Source organism: Pteropus medius, unplaced genomic scaffold (assembly GCF_902729225.1).
Source record: "Pteropus medius unplaced genomic scaffold, Ma_sr-lr_union100, whole genome shotgun sequence".
NCBI lineage: Eukaryota > Metazoa > Chordata > Mammalia > Chiroptera > Pteropodidae > Pteropus > Pteropus medius.
In genome coordinates, this window is record NW_024352785.1 from 14,849,426 (window position 1) to 14,869,891 (window position 20,466).

A 20,466-nucleotide genomic window follows, 5' to 3' on the forward strand; every position below is an offset into this window, starting at 1 on the left:
AATAAGATTCCAGCCTCTTGCTAAGCAACGACATGTATTCATTGAAAGGATAGAAATACATATATTTAATTTGTGGGAAACTATTTATATTATGGCTCATTCTAAAATTAGAAATGTGTAATAAGAAATTAGTATTTATATCACTTGAATCAATTCATGGCAATTTCCTCTCAAAATTACCAAATTATTGTGCAACATTAAAATAGATAAATCTTGGATTGCTTTATCTATTCACTTCCAAGCGAACAACTATCTTATATATGAAACACATGACATTTCAATCTACAAAAATTAAAACCACATTTTCCTTTTCAGTTAGCCTATTTCCTGTGTCAAGTACCACATCAAGTGGAGTTTAATTGTTTTAACTATTAGGGTATTTATGGTCAACAAGAAGTTTCCAAATAAAGACTTCAACAGAAGCTCACAGGAGAAGCTTATTGATAAGTAGCACAGGAATACTGTTCTAGCTAACATCACTTAGACACTATCCATTGCTTGTCTAAATAAAATTAGTTCTGTTGTGATTCGTCGTCAATTTAATAATCTTTAAATGTAACTGAATCTATTTCAATGTTAATGTAGTAATCAGAATTTAACAATTAACCAAAAGGGTCAAGATTTTTAGCCTAAAATTGCATTACTCTTCCACAAGATATTCATAAAGACATATCCTAAATCTACGCATTTTCGAATTTTGATTTCATAACGTCTTGAGATATTTCAGTCTATTCTATATATTTTCTCATATAATTTTGTAGTATTATGATATCCTAGCATTTGAAAAATTAGAAAACTAGGAAAACTATGAACAAATAAATGAGAACTAGCTTACAACTCTTAATTAGAAGCTTAAGAAGACAACTATGAGGGAAAAATCATTAAGAAAAAAAGTAAAGCTCTTGAGAAATTTCCACAGTCCACTGAGAGCAGATGAGGGCTTCTTAAGCATATCTCATTTGCAGCTTCCCACCCCAGGATCCAAGATGGTTCACAACACAGAGAGGAAGAATCTTTTTAGTCAGCATAGGAGTCATTGGCCATATTTGTCTCCTAGCGGGATAGCTTTTGTAAATGGGACTTCTAGGCATCGAAGGACAAGAAAAGTGAAGGAGAATGAAAGGAAGTGGACGCACCTGATGCCACGTGTCTCATGGGCCTCTCCTGGTGGAATTCTCTGAAGAGTTCGCCTGGGACCTGGGCTACCCACAAACCATCACAGAAGAGCCACACAGGAAAAGAGCTCTAGTAGACCCTAGATTGGGAGCCCAAGGATTTGTCCATCTGTTCTGTGTAAAGACGGTAGAATGCTATCGCTTCATGCCGTAATAGTTGCATCCATGAGGGAAAGGCCAAGATATCACAGAAGCATTAGTGTTGTTGAGACTCTGATTGCTTTGATAAAAAGATATGCCTTTATATCTTCAAGTGACTGGAGTAGGATTCTTTTTATTTGTGGTGACACGCAATTCTAATGGATCCATAATTGAAGTAAACATATTGTAATAATTAGCCTGTTCACTCGTGGCGGGGAAGGGTTGGGTTATTTGGAAATATCTCTAATGAATAATGTGGTGGTGTTGATGGGAATGCAAAAATTGTCACCAAATAGCTCTTCTTGGCTCCACTGCCAGAGGCAATATTTTGGCCGAATGAATTATTAAATAACTCCAGTTCCGGGCAGGCCTTCTTACTGGACTCATGTGGCCTTAGACAGCAGGGGCATTTATTATAAGGATGCATGTGCATGGAAACACAAGTGAATCTAACAACCAGGCCTCAGGAAGCACAAGAACTACGTGTTCCAGAGGAATTCCTAGCCAAAGGGTTGAGTAGGCTCTGTTCTCTGGTTCAGACCCCAAAATAATAGGTAATTCTTCTTAAAAGTTTCAGAATTCTAGAGGAAAGTCAAAGGAGCTTCTCAACCATGTTCTTTTTATTTATATTGAGTAGAGTGTTAATTGGGTATTACCCTCATTGGCTTTTCAGGCTTATGTTCGTCAGGTCTCTTAAATTATTTCAAAAGTCTGAGCAGAACTAGAGATCCCACCCCACTTCCCTTGTAGGAGAGGTGGAGAAAGAGGCCTCTTCACAGCCAAGCTCTGTGAATCTGACCTGGTCACTGCTTTTCCACCTGTGAGGTGATCTGCTTCCTCTTTTATACTTGCCGTGATTGACCGCGATAACACCGAATATAATTTTTCATTTCTTATTGGGGAGATTGTTACAAAGGCTTCTTCTTTTCTCTGATAGGAATATCACAACATACCAGGGGCACAGATGTTCTCTAGACATAGACTAGAGTATGAAAACTAAAGTACATCATATGTCTTTTGTATCCAAGTAGCAGTGGCAGCCCCTTTTGGACTTTTACCCGAGTGTTCCAATATTAGCCTGTTGCCAGGCTCTGTTTGATTTCACCCGCAGTCACTTCCTCTCCCTCTCTTCTGTCTTCTTCTGCATAATTTATTTGCCATGATTTTTCATGCTGCTACTCAACTTCAGAATTCTTTCTCAGTGTCCTCTTTGCTTTAGCAACCATTTTGGTAGTGGTTATCCTTCCTAAGAGAGGAATGTAATTAGATCAATTCATCTTTTTATGTCAGGCCATGCATGTCATAGACTGCTGTTGAGCCTACTGATTGCCAGCCTTTTGTCCAGTGCCCAGCTCTGTTCCATTCAGCTCAGATTGGGGGTGGACAATTGAGTAACATGGTTCATATTGATTAAATTTGATAATTTTGGAAAATGTATTCATATTTCTCATAACTTTTCAGTATTTCTTTCCCTTTTAGGACCTCAAGTTGGAATGTCTTTTAACAAAATGTGAATAAAATGTGACTCGAGTTAGTTGGAGAATGAAAACTTTGGAATTCCTCAGAATATTTTAGCAAAAAAGAATAATTTCAAAATGCTATAGTTAGCCTCCTAATTACATTTTACAACCTGCTAGATTATTTATGGAAATATGGGGACAAAGACAGATATTAAAACCACATAATAACAATTATGATATCATACATCTTACCTGCCGCACAATGCGTGAAGCGTTTTTTCTTACTTTTAATCCTTACAATAACACTGCCAGGTGAATATTATCATCCCGTAAACATGAAGTGATACTGAGACACAGGGAAGTTACATGTCCCAAGATTTCACAACCAATAGGCACTTTGGAATTAGCATTCGAACTAGGAGGGATATGCAAAAAGTGCTTTCAAGTGGAGACTAATGCAGTGTCACTTGATTCTTTGCTATAAGCTACTTTTTCTGTTTTTACTTAGCAAATTAGACCTTATCAGTGTATTTTACAGTTTGCTAGAATTGGGACATTTTTTTCCTAGAAACAATAATATCAAAATTAAGATCTGAATTACCTGGCCTCATGCCACATAGAAAGGGGAATGGGTATTGGATTAGCATCCAAAGAGAAGATACTATTGGAAATAAAGTATTTCATTCTTTAAGGTCTGTCTAAATGTAGCAAAATTCTACTGCAGAAGTTCACTTTCTGATCCAGAAGTATTTGTCAAGATTTTTAACCAAAATATTTAGACATATTCAGCTACTAGTGACATAAGATGGGACATGGAGGCAACTGTCTGAACCAACATTAAACAGAATTTCAGAATTGGAAGGAACATACGATACAAGTCTGCCTTTGTGCAGTACACATAGTCTCATTAAGTTAGGTACAAATTACATTTTGTGAATCAGAGTGATCTATTTTTCTACTAAAAGTTTGCTTTTACAGGAAACTCTGCAATGGGTCTTTTTAGGAAACTAGAGAACTTCCTTTTTGTAGTCCTTAAATGTTAAATGTTGATGTTCTCCAGATTTTATTACTCAAGATCTTTTTTCAGTTGTTATGTGTTATAAGAAAATCTATAAAGATTCCTCATTTCCTATAGGGGAATCAGATTTCCTGAGATTAGCTATAGTGCTTTTCGGAATTTACCTTCCCAGTTGCTTATGTCAGTTACTCACCATTCTTTTTTTCTCTCATTTTACCTACATCTCATTACCCATCTGTACATACACATGTGCATGCACACACACGAAACCACTCACATCTACAAACTCATATATACACATCAATTTACACACTCACATCCACACACATATTCCTACACACTCACACTCATCTACTCACACCTATCCACCCACATCCCAATCACTCATACACACATCCACACACACACATCCAGTCACATTCACACATACACCGCATTTAACAATTCATATCTACCCACATACATCCACTTATATCATACCATCCACTCACATGTCTCCAAACACACACGTTTATCCACTCATACTCATGTGTATACACATATCCATGCACTCATGTCCATTTACATATACATACACTCACACTGAACTACACACATGCATACACATATTCATAATTCCACCCATATACTAACACCCATCCTCACACACCCACCAACTAATATTGCAAATGATGAGTTCATCTTTTTTATTGCTAAATAATATTCCATTATATGTGGAATATTATTTATCTGTTCATCTGTTGATGGATATCTAGGTTACTTCCCTGTCTTGGCTATTGTTAACAATGCTGCAATGAACATAGGAGTGCATATATCTTTTTGATTTAGTGTTTTTCTTTTCTTCAGATAAATACCTAGAAGTAGAATTACCGGATCGTATGGCAGTTCTATTTTTAATTTTTTTGAGGAATCTCTGTACCATTTTCCATCGAAGATGCACTAATTTACAATCCCACCAACAGGGTACAAGGGTTCCCTTTTCTCCACATCCTAGCCAGTACTCGTTGTTTGTCAATTTATTGATGATAACCATTTTGACAGGTACAAGGTGATATCTCATTGTGGTTTTGATTTGCATTTCCCTGATGATTAGTGATCTTGAGCATCTTTTCATATATCTGTTGGCCATCTTTAGGTCTTTTTGAGAGAAATATCTATTCAGGTCCATTTTTTAATTGGATTGTTTGGTTTTTGATGTTGTGTCAGTTTTTTATATATTTTTGGATATTAACCCCTTAATAAATATATTATGGGTGAATATATTCTCCTACTCACTAGGCTGTATTTTCATTTTGTTGATGGTTTCTTTTGCTATGAAAAAAATGTTTCGTTTGATATAGTCCCATTTGTTTATTTTTTCTTTTGTTTCCCTTGCCTGAGGAGACATATCAAAACAGACACTGCTAAAAGTGATGTCAAAGCAACTAATTATCAGTACTTGGACAACTCTCCAAGGAATTATGCTGAGAGAGAAAAGCCAACCCCAAAAGGTTATATACTGTATAATTCCATTTACATAACATTTTGAAATGAAAAAACTTTAGAAATGGAGAACAGATTAGTGATTTCTGTAAGTAAGAGATGGGGACTTCGAGGAGGCAATAGGAGAGGGAGGTGGGTACAAAACGGCAAAATGAGTGATCTTTGTGGTGTTGGAACTGTTCAGTGTCTTGACTATAGTGGTGGACATGAACATGGAAGGTAAAACAGTATTGGTCTTAAAATATACACACTATGAGTGCAAGTAAAAATGGATTGTATCAATATCAATATTCTGATTGAGATATACTATAATTTTATGAAGTGTTATCATTAGGAGAAACTTGGCAAGTATACAAGGGATCACAGTATTATTTCTTTGAACTGCACTGTGAATCTACAATAGCCTTGATATAAATCATAATTAAATATAAAATTATGTCTTTATCAGACCTAAAAATTTGACATTTGTTTTTAATATCAGGGTATCAAAATCCATTTTAAAGGATCATGATGTGATCAAACCAAATGGGATAAAATGCACCTAGGAAAATGTAAACTTCTACATTAGATGCAAATCGTCAGTTGCATCAGTGCAGACTGAGGGAGACGTGGCTCAGCAGCAGATCACATGACCACAACTGAGATCCCGGGACATAGTGATAGGCAGACCAGCCACTCACCAGGGCTTTAAGCAGCACACTTGAAGTCTGAATTACTGAATGGGTCTTTCTTTGTGAAGGAGCACGCAGGACGGAAATCAGCAAAGGTACTCCATATTGTGTGTGACTGCATCATGTTAATGCAATAATTTCCCTGTGTGTCTCTTCTGCTTATAGAGAATTTCCAAATATGACTCAATTATAGACAAAATACTCAGTCTCACCTCTGTATTAAAATGACATCTACCTCTTTTTTCTGAACACTCTCCAATGTTGTTATGCAATTTTATAGTATATTCCAAATTCTACTTTTTCTTTGCTTGTGTTTATTAGTGCATATGAGATGACTAAACAGTAATGACCAAGAACTATTGATGCTATTTAATAGGGTTACATAGAAAGTGTCGTGATGCAGCATGTTGGGGGATCCTTTTCATTCTAAAACTCTGTAGGGAAGGAAAAAGTTTCTCTACCCTCTTTGGTTTAGTGGCTTGGCTAGGTCTGTGAAATAAACTGACAGGAGACAGATTAACAAGAGAAGAACAAACAATTTATTGGAGGTGCATTGCCCATGCACAAGGGAGGACTCAGAGATGAGTAACTCAAAGGGTGGTAAGAATTTGAGGTTTATATAACATCTTAACAAAGAAAATAAATTTATGGAGAAGTGATAAGACAAAGGAAAAGGAATTAGGCTTTTAGGGACAGCAAATTGTGGGAAGGTAAATATATGGGAGAAACTAATAAAAGATGAAAGTTATTTAGTTATGTTGTTAAATAGGTTCCTCTTGGTGCTTGTCTTTGGACCGATAAGAGTCTAGAATTTTCTCCTGGTAAGTAAAGTCTGCCCTTCCTGGTAGAAGAAAGGGAGACACTTTTACCAATGTATGTCCTGCTTTTAGGCAAGTAGAGAGAGGGCAGAGAATTTTTCTTGTATCTGCTTTTTTCTCAATTGCTTTCAGCTCAAAATAATCCTTATACCAAAGTGGCATATTCTGATACCCTACGATTCCAAACAGGAAGTAACTCTACAAAATGGAATTGTCTTTCAGCTCCGAATCCAAACTGGAAGTGACCCTTTACACCTAGCAAGGGTTTAAATATTCACCTCCAATTAGAGGAGGCTGATCACGGTCCTAAGAACACAGTTGAAAGGAGAGAAGGAGAACACTGTCATGCACTCAGCACTCTCATTAACAAGAAATGTAGTCAGTTAGCCCAAAACAGTGTGCATTTAAGTCAAATTTCTGAAGAAAATAGTCAAAGAAGACTCTATCTGATAGAAATATGCAGAAGTCAAAACAAAGAATACAGTCAGAGAGGAAATGGGGAGAACAAGCTCAAAGTGTGGACAGCAAAGATGTATAGACTACTTTGAAGAGAATGAAAAATCTGAGTATTGTTTCCTGAGTCACACTGGTGAAGGGTTCTTACCAGAACTAGACAGAGATACTGGACCCCACTGTATCATATTATGCCAATATTTATGCTTCTGTTACTACATAGTGAATTGTAATTCTCATTCTAGAGGGCTGATTGGGGCATCTCAGCAAGGCTCCTGGAATGGAGTCCTTGCCTCTATCCCATAGTGTTTCCAACGGAATCTAGAGCTGGGTGATCATGAGCTGATTAAGATTCTGGGTGTGGGAAAAACTAGCTGAGCAACATTTTTGCAGAAGGCTACATTCACAACTCTGATCTTTTTCTGTTTGGGTGTTTTAGTTTTCTGTTACTGCTGTAGCAAGATACCACAGCTTGGCTGGCACCTTGTTTTTTGCCTCAGGAGATCCATGGTGGACTTCTGACTTTTAGAACTATAAGATAATGATTAGATTGGGCCCATCACTTCTTACACGGTTTTCTGCAGAATATAATGGGGTTAAAATATAAGCCACACATTTTTAGAGATGAACTGGTTGGCATTGCCTTATCTCAGTGGGTCCTAACATTTTTGGCACCAATGACCGGTGCTCCTACGAGAATCTAACACCTGATGATCTGAGGTGGAGCTGAGGCAGTGATGCTAGCGCTGGGAAGCGGCTGCAAATACAGATGAAGCTTTGCCTGCTGCTCACACCTCCGGCTCCGCAGCCTGGTTCCTAACAGGCCACTCATTGGTACCAATCCACAGCCCAAGGGTTGGGTACCCCTGCCTTATCCCTCCAGAGCAGCTACAGGATGCCACATTCTTTACTAATTTCCTAATGGGACTTTGTCCTTACTATATTGGATCCTTCTAGATTTAAAGCGGAGACAGCCGGACAATGGAAACAGTAAAACAAATAGAAATAATACAGAAGATGGGAAAAGAGACTGTTGAAAACACAAGAAAGAGAAAAAGTCAGAATTCACAAAGTTGATTTTAAATTGAATTCTTATAATCAAATATCCCAATGTTTCTGATTCTAGGTGTGACCTAAAATACACATGGATCTTCTTTTTGTTTACTAAAGGAAAACAGAATGAAGCGGTTGATACGCTCACCGACTTCTTTGCTATCTGATAGTTACTGGGCATGGGATGGAAGGAGGCTTTCGGTAAATTTTAAACCACAAAAAAATTAAGCTATAAGCTTAGTGTGTTTGCAAATAAAGAGCTGTCACCACATTTCATGTTTGGCTTGGGCTCTGGGGACATGGAGATTGAATGACTTCCACCAAGGGACTCTTTTTAGCAGTTTTCTCCAGCAGGGGATATCCCTTGTAAGACTCCTGAACAATGAAAGGTTGTAGTATGGAGAATTCTGAACCATCAGAGAGCTCAAACCATCTGGCTTGTGAAAGAGTGCCTTGTTCCTGAGATTCAGAGATGTCAAACAGAATGACAATAGCTCTTCAATGACTTATTTATATAGGAGGATGAGAGGTGTGGGAACAGCAACAAAAAGCCCATGTTTGGGAACAGGCTTCAGCTTGTGGTCCATAAACTCTCAAATCTCCAGAGTCAGGACCAGGAAAATCATGCTGAACACATTAGAAAATAGAGGCGCATTCATTACACACACAGCAGAAACCCAGCCTGCTTCATGGGCTCAGCCCTGTTTTTGACTCTCTTCCCAGGGACTTTCCTCAGAAACAGCTTTAGGTGGAGAGAGAGCATTATTAACAAAGGGTGTTGATGTCTGTAATGAATGGTAATGACGATCAATTTAAGTGTTAGCCAGGCTCTGGGAGGCACCGACCTCCTGGAGGTGGATAGCACTGAGGCACAACTTTGAGGCTGTTGTAGAGTGAGTAGGTGATGTGGTTATAAAGGTTCCTCCAGGATACAGTGAGGCCCATCTTTCATATGCCAATCTATCCTGGCCAAGCCTCTCCCTTCAAGAGCGGCTGTATTCTTCATCGTGTTTGTTTCTACCCGGCTGCGCTAGTCCAGTGACCACACTTCTGATACTACCATTCTGTGGCTTAGAAGTCTGTGCCAAAATATTGCACTGAGTTAGCACTCTGAGACAATAAATTATGAGCATGAAGACAGTGGGAACTCAGTGCAAGCATAATCACATGGGGGCCAGTAAACACATGCCTCTATTTGCAATTTCAAAAAATGGAATATAAATCAGGAATATCTGTAATTTTCCTCTACTGTTTTTTATCATAATACATTAATTTTAGACATTTGATGGATGTCAGATATCTCATTCTATGTTGAGAAGGAACTATTGTGCTGCTCTTAACATTTTCAGTTCAAACTAATTTATCAGTGGTACTTGACAAAATGGCCAGTTTGATAGAAAGAGTGCACTTGATTCTGCAATCCTTACAAAGAAGCATAATTCTCTTTTGTAGTATTTTCAACCCAAATCTTGAGTTGCTAATAGCTTGTTTATGGTTCTTTTTATTGACAGATTCTTTCTTTAGACACATAAGATATCCAGCATCCTTCATCTGGGAAATCAATTAATGGTAAACCAAGGATTGTTGGCTTAAGCAGAAGAGTAGCTCTTATATTAATGGATAACTAATAATTATGGGAATGCCTCCCAAAAGTTCAGATGGTCTCCAAAACACATTTCTTGCACATTTGTGTTTTTCTTTTTCTTTTTTTCTTTTTTCTCCTTTTATCATCTCCCCTGTGGCTGATCTCTAAACACTGCTTGATTTTTTCTTTTTCCCCCTCTGGAATTAGATGCATCATTTCCTATGACTCCAATAATGTATGAAAATTCTTTCTCAGGTCACTGGTTATTTATTTTCCCCTTGAATATTTTCCTCCCTCCTAAAACCAAGTATTTCAACCTCAGTTTGCTTTCATTAGGAAGTTTCCTTTCTGAATTTTTACCAATACATATGTCATGCTTTTCATAATTATCTGTCATAGAAAAGGCTTCAACAGGATTCCCAAAGTGTGAGAGCTCCTCGAAGTGATTTTTAAATATTTAATTGAGGAGAAAAACTGAGAAAAGGGACATTTTAAAGCAAGGATCACAAATGATCACAAACTCAAATGTCTTTGAGAATCAAGCATGAACTATAAATTAATGGATCAAGGGGCTGATGAGAAACTTTAGAAGAGTGAAGACTGGCTGTCTGACCTATAGACAAAGCCTTTATTCAGTATCAGTTTATGTTGGCTGTTCCCAGTTTGGAGTGTGGTGCTCTGTATGGCCAGATCTTCTACTTTTTCAAAAGAAACTAAAAATTCAGATTTTGTGTGACATCTCCCAATTTTACAATAATGGAAACTAATTCAAACATTTTTAACTCTATGCAGGCCAAAAAGAATATACCTATGAGCCAAATTTGGCTTGTGGACCACTGCTTTAAAGTCTTTTAAAAAAGAGCTATTTGGAATAGAACTATGCTTTTGGAATAGAACTATCCCAAATGTCAGAAAATATGGTATGTAGATTCGTTTATCGTTCAATGGCCTGATTCTCCCACTTTTTGCCCATTTCTTGAATTTCTATACATTTCTGTGATTATACAGATGCTTTCCGTAACCACTCTAAATTACATGGTCATACCTGTGTGGCATTCATGACTCTTGAGTACTCTATGATTTGGATACTCAATATAGAGTGAAAATTACAGGCTCAATCTAACAATAGCTGTCATCAGTGATATTTTGAGCCTCAACAACATAAAATATCCTTGCAGAGGCTCTACTTAGAATCATAAAGAGTGCATTTCTCCCATTTTCTGTGTCCATAGCTTTCCTAACACCATAGACTGTTATGCCCATACCTGACAGTCAGATTGAATGAAAGTGAAAGAACTTATTTGTTGGTTTAAAATTCTTTACAGTGAAAGAGAGACAAAGAAGAGGAAATGTTTTATTATCTTCAAAATCAGCATGAAAATGCCAATATGGACAACCATATCCCTTTGAAGCTATATGCCTTCAGCTAAAGTGTTTCCATTTTTTACCTTCCATTCACTGCTCCTGTCTTTCTCAAACCAAATCACCTCCAGTTCCCTGTTGTTCTCACCTGGCCTTTTGTGTCCTCACATAAGAATTACTGAGAACTGCTGATGCCATGGCCCATGGGCTACCCAGAAAGGAGTGCGGAGAACCAGTTAGAGTGAGCTGGACCAGCTACCCTCAACACTTCCTGGTCACTACTGATCTATGAATGCCATCACTTCATTTTGACTCTCAATGTGGCAGCGATGGCCTTAGGGGCCAGGCAGTCAGTAGCAGAAGAGTGTCAAGTAAAATTAAGGAAAATGTAAATATGCCTGAAATGGCAAGTTTCCTCTTATGATTTAATTCAGTCATAAATGGAAGAGCAACATTTCCTACTTCTTGACACATGGTAGTAGTGTAAAAATTACGAATATATATTTTTCACTGGTCTGAATGAGTTGAGTGTTGAATGTTAAGATAAGCATATATTATTTTCTAAGATGCTATGAAATAATTATTTGCATTTATATTTATTGCAATAATAAGATAATGGACAGCTTGACTATCACAGATTTTTATCATAGTCTGAGGGTAGTTATATCAGTCAGGAGACAGAAACCGTACCAATTATTGAAACAAAGAGCATTTAATGTAAAGATTTGTTAACCAGAAATGAAGTTGTTACCTAGGTAACTAGCAAGATAAAAAGAGAACACTGCTATATAAAGGAAGTGACTACTACCATTCCTAGAGGGAAATATCAAAGGGAAGAGGTTTGAGTTATTAAAAGTTAGAAACTTAGAAGAAGTGCCTTATGGAGCTGAAAATCAGATCTCCAAGGAGAAGGCACAGACTGACTGGAGATGTCTGGTCAGGGAGGAAGAGTAAGTCTGGTCTGCAAGTGTTGAAAAACTGTAAACTGGTTTCAGCTGCTGCTATAGGGAAGAACTGCTTCTGCTGGGCTGAAGAGGTGTTGCTGGGGTGATATTCACAGGAACCACAAGCAGGCAGGAAGCTTTGAAAAAAAAGCAAGTCCTCTCTTCCTCCTCCAACCTCGTGTTTTCCCTTCAGTTTAACACTATTAGCAGAGCCAGCTGGCAAAGCAGAAGTGGGGTACACAGAGTCCCAGTGCCAGCATCACAAAGCTGAACATACAAAAGAGAATTTGGAGTATAGAGACTGTAAGTTAATAACTTGCACAGCAGTGGTGCCTCCTAGCTCTTTCAAATGCTCAAGGAAAAAATAGATTCTTAGTTTCCTGAAGTAAAATATGTCATTCAAATTTGTTCAAAGAAATCTAGGGAAAGATGGATTGTGAATTAATTTTTTAAGAACCATTGGCTCAGTATTTAGAGTTTCAAGTTTTTTGTTTCTGATTTTTAGAAAAAAAGTATGTATTAAGTCAATTTTTCCCCTAAACATATACTTTCTCAAAAAAAGTTTTCTCTCATCAAAAAAAAGTCCTAAAATTTGAAATATCACTATTAGAATTCATTTTATGCTAAACCAATGACAAATATTAAAATATAACTATCTCAGTTAGTATTAGGTTTTTATGTAAGAATTTTAAAAAATAGCTAAAATATAAATAGACGTTTATTTCTTTTATACATATAAAGTCTAAGGGAGGCACTTATATGGTGGCTCCAACTTTCTCAGAGACTCAAGTCCATTTAGGTCTCTTCTCTGTCCTGTCAAGGTTACATGAATATAATCTGGTCCAATATGGCCACTAGAGCTCCAGCCATCACATCGAAGTTCTAAGCATCAGCGTGAAAAAAGGAAAGAGAACCAAGTTGTGCCCCTACTTTTCAAGAAGAGTTCTTGTAAGTCCTAGTATTTTACTAGCTACGAAAGAGCCCATAGATTTTTAACTGGGAAATCATGTACCCAGCTAAACTTGATTCCTCCTTAATTTGAGAGATTTGGGCAGAATAACTGTAGATAGGGGACTAGCTGTCTCTGCCAGACTCTGGAAGGGATATTACTTCATCAGTCATTAGCCTTGGTGTGAATAAGTCTATCATCTCCTTTTTGAAAGTGAGATTTCATAGCTGAGGAAGACTGGAGAGTACATGAAGGTGCTAAGCAGGGGAAAGTAAATGCTTCTGACCAGGGTGGATAGAAAATATTAAATACAAACCACCTCTATTTTACAATTTTGCTCAGAGCCAATATCAGCCCCAACTCCATCTTTCTTATTTATTCATTTGTCCATTTAAAGAATTTGGATTCTTTACCAACAGGGAAGGGTCATGTATCGCTTATATTTATTTTGTTTCAAAGGACCAAATTAATTTTTTAAAGATTTAATCACTTTGGTTGTGTTCTGTCTCTTCTTTTATAGAGAAACACCTTCTAATGCCAAGATGGTTTCAGATTCCCATGGTTATTATATTCATCTTTGTGAGTTTGTCTCTCCCTTCCTCATGAACCCAAAGGGCATGGAAAAATGGTATCATATTGATAAGTCATGATGTCTTCCAAGACATTCTTTAAATCTCCTATGTGCAAATATAGTCAAAATGAATAATTCAGGCCAATTGGAGTGAACTTTCCTCCATGGATGTTTGGGGTGAAACTAACTGGCTTTGCAAAGTAGTTCTCTTTATAAATCAACAACATTTCTTTACGACGTGTCTGGCTGACAGGCCAATTTCCTAAGTAATTTAAGTATATGTATTTAGTACTTTTCAGCGCTTTCGCTTTTAGAACTTACTTACGGGCAAAGCAGTTGACCAAGCCACACCTTGTCAAGATCACCGACAGAAACATAAATTTCTCAGATTCCAAAAATTTTACTCAATTCTAGCTACCTCACCTTTCATATTTTGATGCATTTAATCACAATAAAACAGAAATTTTAGAAGGATATTGGAGGAGGAAAGCGAAGGTAGAAAAAGAAAAGATGAAATCAATTTGAAATTTTATCATGTTTAGTGGGTTTGCTGCAGAGAAAATATTTGTAATGCACACATACCTGCATGCATAAACATTCATCCCTAATCAGAATGGTGATGTGACTGCAAACTGAACACCATCTGGCCTCTCGGGGCAGCTTTCCCTTTCACCCTGCACCCGTTATACCACCCCAATTCCCACTGAGCCACCCCCACCCCTGTTAGCAATGTAGATTTTTATTAAGGATGTTAGTGAAATCATGAAAAGAATCCATATTGCATATTGCGCAGAGGAAAACTTCATCTAGAAAACCACTTACATTAAAATAAAATGATCCCTGTCACTTAAGGAAACAATGTTGTCTTCAGTAGCCCCAATCACTCTCCTGCTTTTTCTGTCTCAGAGGTTTCCTCTTCTTCTGTGCCCTCTTCCCCTCCTCCCTTTCGCCTCTTCTCCTAAAGGATAGCAGAGAGGCTGGTGAGGGCTTAGATACCTTCCCGTGGGGCATATGAATCATACATTAGATCAGGGATAAAAACTAAAGGGAAGAAGCTCTACCAGTGGAATTTTAGGCAGAATGAATAATGGAAAGAGCTGGGTATTGGAGCCAAAGAGAGCTGGAGTTGATTCACAGTTCTGTCATTGAGAAACTGGCTGTCTTGGGCAAGTTACCTGTCTTTTCTGAGTCATAGTTTCTTCATTTATAAAATTGAAATAATAATACCTCCCTTGTAATCATTTGAGAATTAACTGAAATTATGTATATAAAAATTAGTACAATATCTGATGCATAGCTGACATTCAATAAATATTAGTTCTCTTACCTTATTACAAAGGAAATGAAGGAAGGAGTTATTGGGGCAAGTCGTAGAGCTTTCTCATTATTCTAATCTGCAGGGAATAGTGTGTGTGTGAGTGTGTGTGAGAGAGAGAAGCGGGGAGGAAAGGAGAGAGAGCGAGCAAATTTAGGGGAAGTAAGTTAATTTGATTGCACTGATTCTTCCAATCTGTGTTCTTAACCACTTTTGATGTCTGCAACTTCCTGGTATCAAGGAAAATGGGAAACTAGAATAGGACATCCTTGGTGAACAAGAAATCAAAACTAACAGAGCAGGGTGGTTGGAGGGCTTATTTCACCCATTTGCTGATAAAATCTAATAAAATAATTTTACCAGATTCCTTGTGATCTCTAGAACCACTTTCTCTTTTAGATGTTGCTGATCAAGTGATACATTTTGTTGCTCTAAGCTTCATTTTTAGTGCTGGCCGCTCTGGGGCCAACACATTCTTTTGTCACATGTGTTAATATCACTGTCTTAGGATCTGTCAAAATGAATAATAACTTTCTTCTCCGTGCCAGACCTGATTTGATAGTCTTAACTGCAGCAATTCAGACCTTTCTCAGCACCAAAATACAGGAACTAGGCACAGATCTCACAGCTGTTTTTGTCCTTTATCAAGACAATGCCCAAACAGTGTTTCAATATTACCAGCACTGCTGTCTTTGCTCTGCCTGAACTCAAGTGTCTGCCATGATCTGCAGGGTCCAGCTCCAATCAGGCACTGCTCCTCCAGTGACTGGGAACGGATGCTTCAGAGCCTCTAATCCAGATCCAGGTCATCCTTCAGGAAATGAAGATGGTCCTAAGGCTTCTGAAAATAATCTTTGTTGAGGTTAGATTGTAGACCCGGGGCAAAAATGACTCATGCTTTCCCCCAAGTTAACTCTTTAGGCTTCTGCCCATAATGAAATCTTATCAGCTTTTTATTTTGGTTTGTTTGGGAAAATCATTGGCCATGTTTTTATAAAAAAAAAATTTTTGAAAGATCAATAAGTAGATAATATAGATATATATAAATAGATATACTATATATAGCAACATAAATAAGATAGTGAGCATGATAGCTATAAAAAGCTCATCAAGCAAAGTCTGAGCTTCTTCATCCCAGAGAGGATCCGCAGATATCTCACCAGGAAAGGTAGAGGCCTGGTTTGCATTCTTGGCTTGACAATTATGGCCATGATTTATTAATACTCCAGTCTCATAATAAAGAAAAGTGGATACTAGATAGGTTATAAGACATTTACTTTCCCTCTAAGGGTTTTCCTGATAATTCTTATAATATTCACTGTTGAGTTATTCTTCTATGGAGGTTCTTAACCTTGGTCCCATGGACACTGAAGAAGTCTGGCATATTACTATATCTCAAGTAAAATATATATAACAACTAAAAATATTTAATAAATTATTTCAATAAAATTAGTTTCACTTGCGATAAGAATTTTATTTTTTGCCTTGAAAATCATTATTATGAGAAGAGCTCCATAGGCTTCAAAGAACTGTCACAGGGATCCATGGCACTAAAACAGCAGTCCCTAACTTTTCGACACCAGGGATGGATCCTCCTATGAGAATCTAATGCCTGATGATCTGAGGTGGAGCTGAGGCAGTGATACTAGTGCTGGGGAGTGACTGCGAATACACTGATGAAGCTTTGCTCGCTCACCCACTGCTCACCTCCTGCTGTGCAGCCAGGTTCCTAACAGGCCATGGACCAGTATCGGTTGGGGAACCCTGCACTAAAATATTAAGAATCTCATAAATATTAATCTAATTTTTGTAGTTCTTGGTTTTCTTATGATCTCACCACCATGCCTCTGATGGTTTGTGTCATACAGATTTATGATTTGCTATAATTGTCGATCTTTCTTTGGGCAGAACACTGCTTTCAATATGGTAACAGTGCAATTCATGATAGAAATTTTCTTTAAATTTATTTCAACACTTACCAAACAAATCCTATGTGCTAGTCGCTATGCTAGCCAAAGAAGATACTAGGTCAAAAACAAACAAACAAATAAACAAACAAACAAAACCCACTGTTTCTTATCAACTTACAGTCTAACAAGGGTGTGTGTTTAATAAGTTCTCGCTTTGTGTTTCCCCCACAGATCTCAGAGGCATCTGGGGTTTAATGGGGACTTTCCGGCATTCCAGACTGCTGCTCTGCAGTGAAGCTCTGAGTCACAGTCACTGGGTCTAAGGTGCTGGCCACAATGTGGAATCCCAGGACAGTCACTCTTACTGACCTTCACTCTAAAAAGAAGCCCAGATGAGTCTGGCCTGGAATCAGTGCAAGCACTAGGGAAAGACTTCTTCGTTAATGGAAAGAAGAAAGGAGAAAAGGGTTTCCAACAAATTGCCTCCAACTCTCCACCATTCTAAAGAACCCACCTTCCTTATCAACCGAGCTGTTCTATCTAGTCGCACCTATTGTAGCCTTTTGCCAGAAACAGAGCATGTCAGTCCTGGTGAAAAAATAAATACAAACCCTCATAAAAGTAGACCTGGAACTGTGATACTCTCAAAACGGTCCAGTAAGAGAAGTATGTCAGAAAGCCAGCCCAGCCCACCTGTGATCCCATCCCGCAGGCCTGGATTCCGGATATGCTACATCTGTGGCCGAGAATTTGGGTCCCAGTCACTTGCCATTCATGAGCCCCAGTGCTTGGAGAAGTGGCGTATTGAAAACAGCAAGTTGCCCAAGCACCTGAGGCGGCCAGAGCCCTCCAAACCACAGCCTCTTGGTGGCAGTGGGTCCTCCAATCTTCAGGCAGCGAATGAGGCTGCGTTCCAGAGTTCTCAGGCTCAGCTGCTGCCCTGTGAATCTTGTGGCCGCACATTCTTGCCAGATCGTCTTCTTGTTCACCAGAGAAGCTGCAAGCCGAAGGGTGAGAGGCCCAGAGCACCAAATCCCAACAGTTCTGATGATCTTACTGGTCTTAAGAAAGCTTCCGGTGGTGTCCCAGTGCGACCAAGGACTCTCATCTGCTACATTTGCAGTAGGGAATTTGGCACCCTCTCCCTTCCTATTCATGAGCCCAAATGCCTGGAAAAGTGGAAAATAAAAAATGACCAGCTCCCCAAAGAGCTCCGCCAGCCACTCCCACAGAAGCCTCAGTCCCTTCCAGCTGGGCAGTCCAGCCAAGAGGGGCCAAGTCAAGCTCAGCTTGTGCCCTGCCCAAACTGTAACCTGACTTTTGCCCCCGACCACCTTCTGATACACCAGAGAAGTTGTAAACCACAACCAAATAGGCCACAAGTTCATCATTTGACTTTAGGGAGTAAAGGTGGCCTGAAAGAGTCCACCAATTCCAAGCAGCAAAGGAGCGATGCAGTGCCCACTGTGACTGATAAGGTAACTCACACCCCATGAAATTCCCTGGGTGGCCCCAGGAGCACATTCTGCCTCCAGGGAATGAGAGGAAACTGTCCCCAGAATCAACCGTCTCAATGCTTAGGATGGTTTCTTTCAATGCCTTATTTCCACCTCAATGCAGCCTGTCCAAGTTGACCCCCTGTTGGATTCCAGGGCTTATATTTCTATTGGTAAAGTAGACATCCTTGCCCGGTGGGTTCACAGTCTTCTTCCATTCTGCTGCCTAAAAGAAAGGAAGATGAAAGTCTTTCTTCCCTGATTCCTCAAACCAATAATCCTTGGGAGAGACTGTTACTTGAAAATGAGTCATTAATGCTATGTCTACATTACAGAGCTATAATTCCCGTTCCAACAGCCAATATTTATTACCAGTTTATTTTAGTCATCTACCTTAGGAATTCATTTTTGGCAATGCTGGGTTATGCTGAGTTTATCTTACTAAAATAGAATCTGTGTCAAAAACCCCAAATGACTTTAACAATAATTAAACACTGCAGCACTTGCAGAAATAGACATGCTCTGCAACATGTTGTCTTTTGACACTTATGTGACCGTAGTAAGTGGAGAGTTAACCCCCATGGACACCAAAGCAACTGCGCATGTGTTCATGGTTCTGGGAAGTGCTGAATTCCCACTACTGCTCTGCATCTTGTGTTTGGTTGGGCACCACGCCCTGGCCACCCACTTGGGCAATTATAAATAAGCATGATCCCGGGGTCCCCAACCTGTATGGCGAGGTGTTGTTGGACATTTATCTGAAGTTTCGCCATCCACCAGGATTGGGGAAGGATGCTTATTGAAGATGGCTACCTACGAGACAGGGCATGGTCCACGGACTTTGTCCTACCATTAAGCCAGGGGAGTGGATGTGCTGCTATCCTGTATCACATCTTACAGAATGTCAAATCATGAGAAATAAGAAGTGATCAAAGTCTTTTTTTCTATGGCTCGCTACTTGAAACACCCCACCTGCAGAGTTCTTTAAAGAGACTGTTTTGGGGAAACTAAGGTTACTCAAGCTATTATAAAGGATTAAACCAGAGGGAGTAGAGGGCGGGCATCCTCTATTTTTAATCCAATTTTTCTTCCTTACTTTTTTCAATGCATTATTTTGTCAAAGTCTTGTACTTTCCCCTAACTTCCATTTTTAACATAAAATGATTATAGACGTGCTGGGTTACGAGATTCCAGGACAATGATCCTAGAGCCGAAGAGTCAGACTAACAGAAGCTGGGTGTTTTCCGATGAATACTGAAGAAGGAATGGCTGGTTTCTTCGCTGAACGAAAACCCGAACTTAAGTGTGGCATGGCCTGCAGGCTGGTCTCATAAACATGATCTGTTTTTCCCATCTTCTGGCTATTGCTTTCCTTCCAAAATGTGTGAGGTCTGCATTCAAAGAGCAGAAGGATCCGTGTCTCAGGGTCACAATCAGAAACTGTTAGTGTATGACTTGCAGCCCTGTTTCCTGATTGTATGCATTTACTTCAAATGTTGTCATTACAGATCTTGAGATAGGGAAAAGTGTGGTCAGGATTCTTGGGCTTGTTGTTGTAACACATACTTTGTGCTCCCAAGAGTGGAGCCAACAGGCTGAGCACAGCATGTTCTCACTCAGTCACGACTGCTAAAAGAGGCTGGCCTGGGCCCACGGCTTCACAAGAAGACATCTCCTGACTCACCCCGTCGTCTGGAGGGGAGGATGTCAGGAGAGGCCAGTGATACCCTTGATGACTTGTGCATTTAGATCAGAGTAAGGGGATTTCATCAGAACAAGGGCAACTAGAGGGCATGGCCATGTCAGAGCACATCCAACCCTGCTCCCACATCTGAAAAGGCACATGTCAGTGAGAAACTGGCACTTACTGCTGTCAGACGTGTGCTGGTCCGTTTGAGGACCACGCAGGCTTTAGTGGAGGGCATAGAAAGGTCATCTCACTTAGGGATTCTTTAGTTGCTAGATTTAATGTGAGCTTGGCTTAATTACAATGGAGAAATCTCCTAAGCTGCAGAGAGGCATAAGATTCTTGAAGCAATGGACTTTATTCTTTCACTAAAAAA

General features: G+C 39.0%; 1 protein-coding gene across 12 annotated transcripts in view; it reads left to right on the top strand.

The window, feature by feature from the left end:
* Nucleotides 1-20,466, top strand: part of ZNF475 (zinc finger protein 475) — a 77,174-nt gene that overhangs the window by 30,006 nt on the left and 26,702 nt on the right. For 10 of the 12 annotated variants that reach the window (XM_039848537.1, XM_039848542.1, XM_039848541.1 and 7 more), the window contains one exon: nt 17,139-18,385. The exons of 1 other annotated variant lie outside the window; for it this stretch is intronic. In XM_039848537.1, the coding sequence (XP_039704471.1) occupies nt 17,351-18,385 (1,035 nt within the window). In that variant the 5' untranslated portion in view covers nt 17,139-17,350. Of the gene's footprint in view, nt 1-15,017; nt 15,860-17,138; nt 18,386-20,466 lie in introns of those variants that run through there. One more of the 12 variants, XM_039848546.1, reaches the window with a different exon arrangement.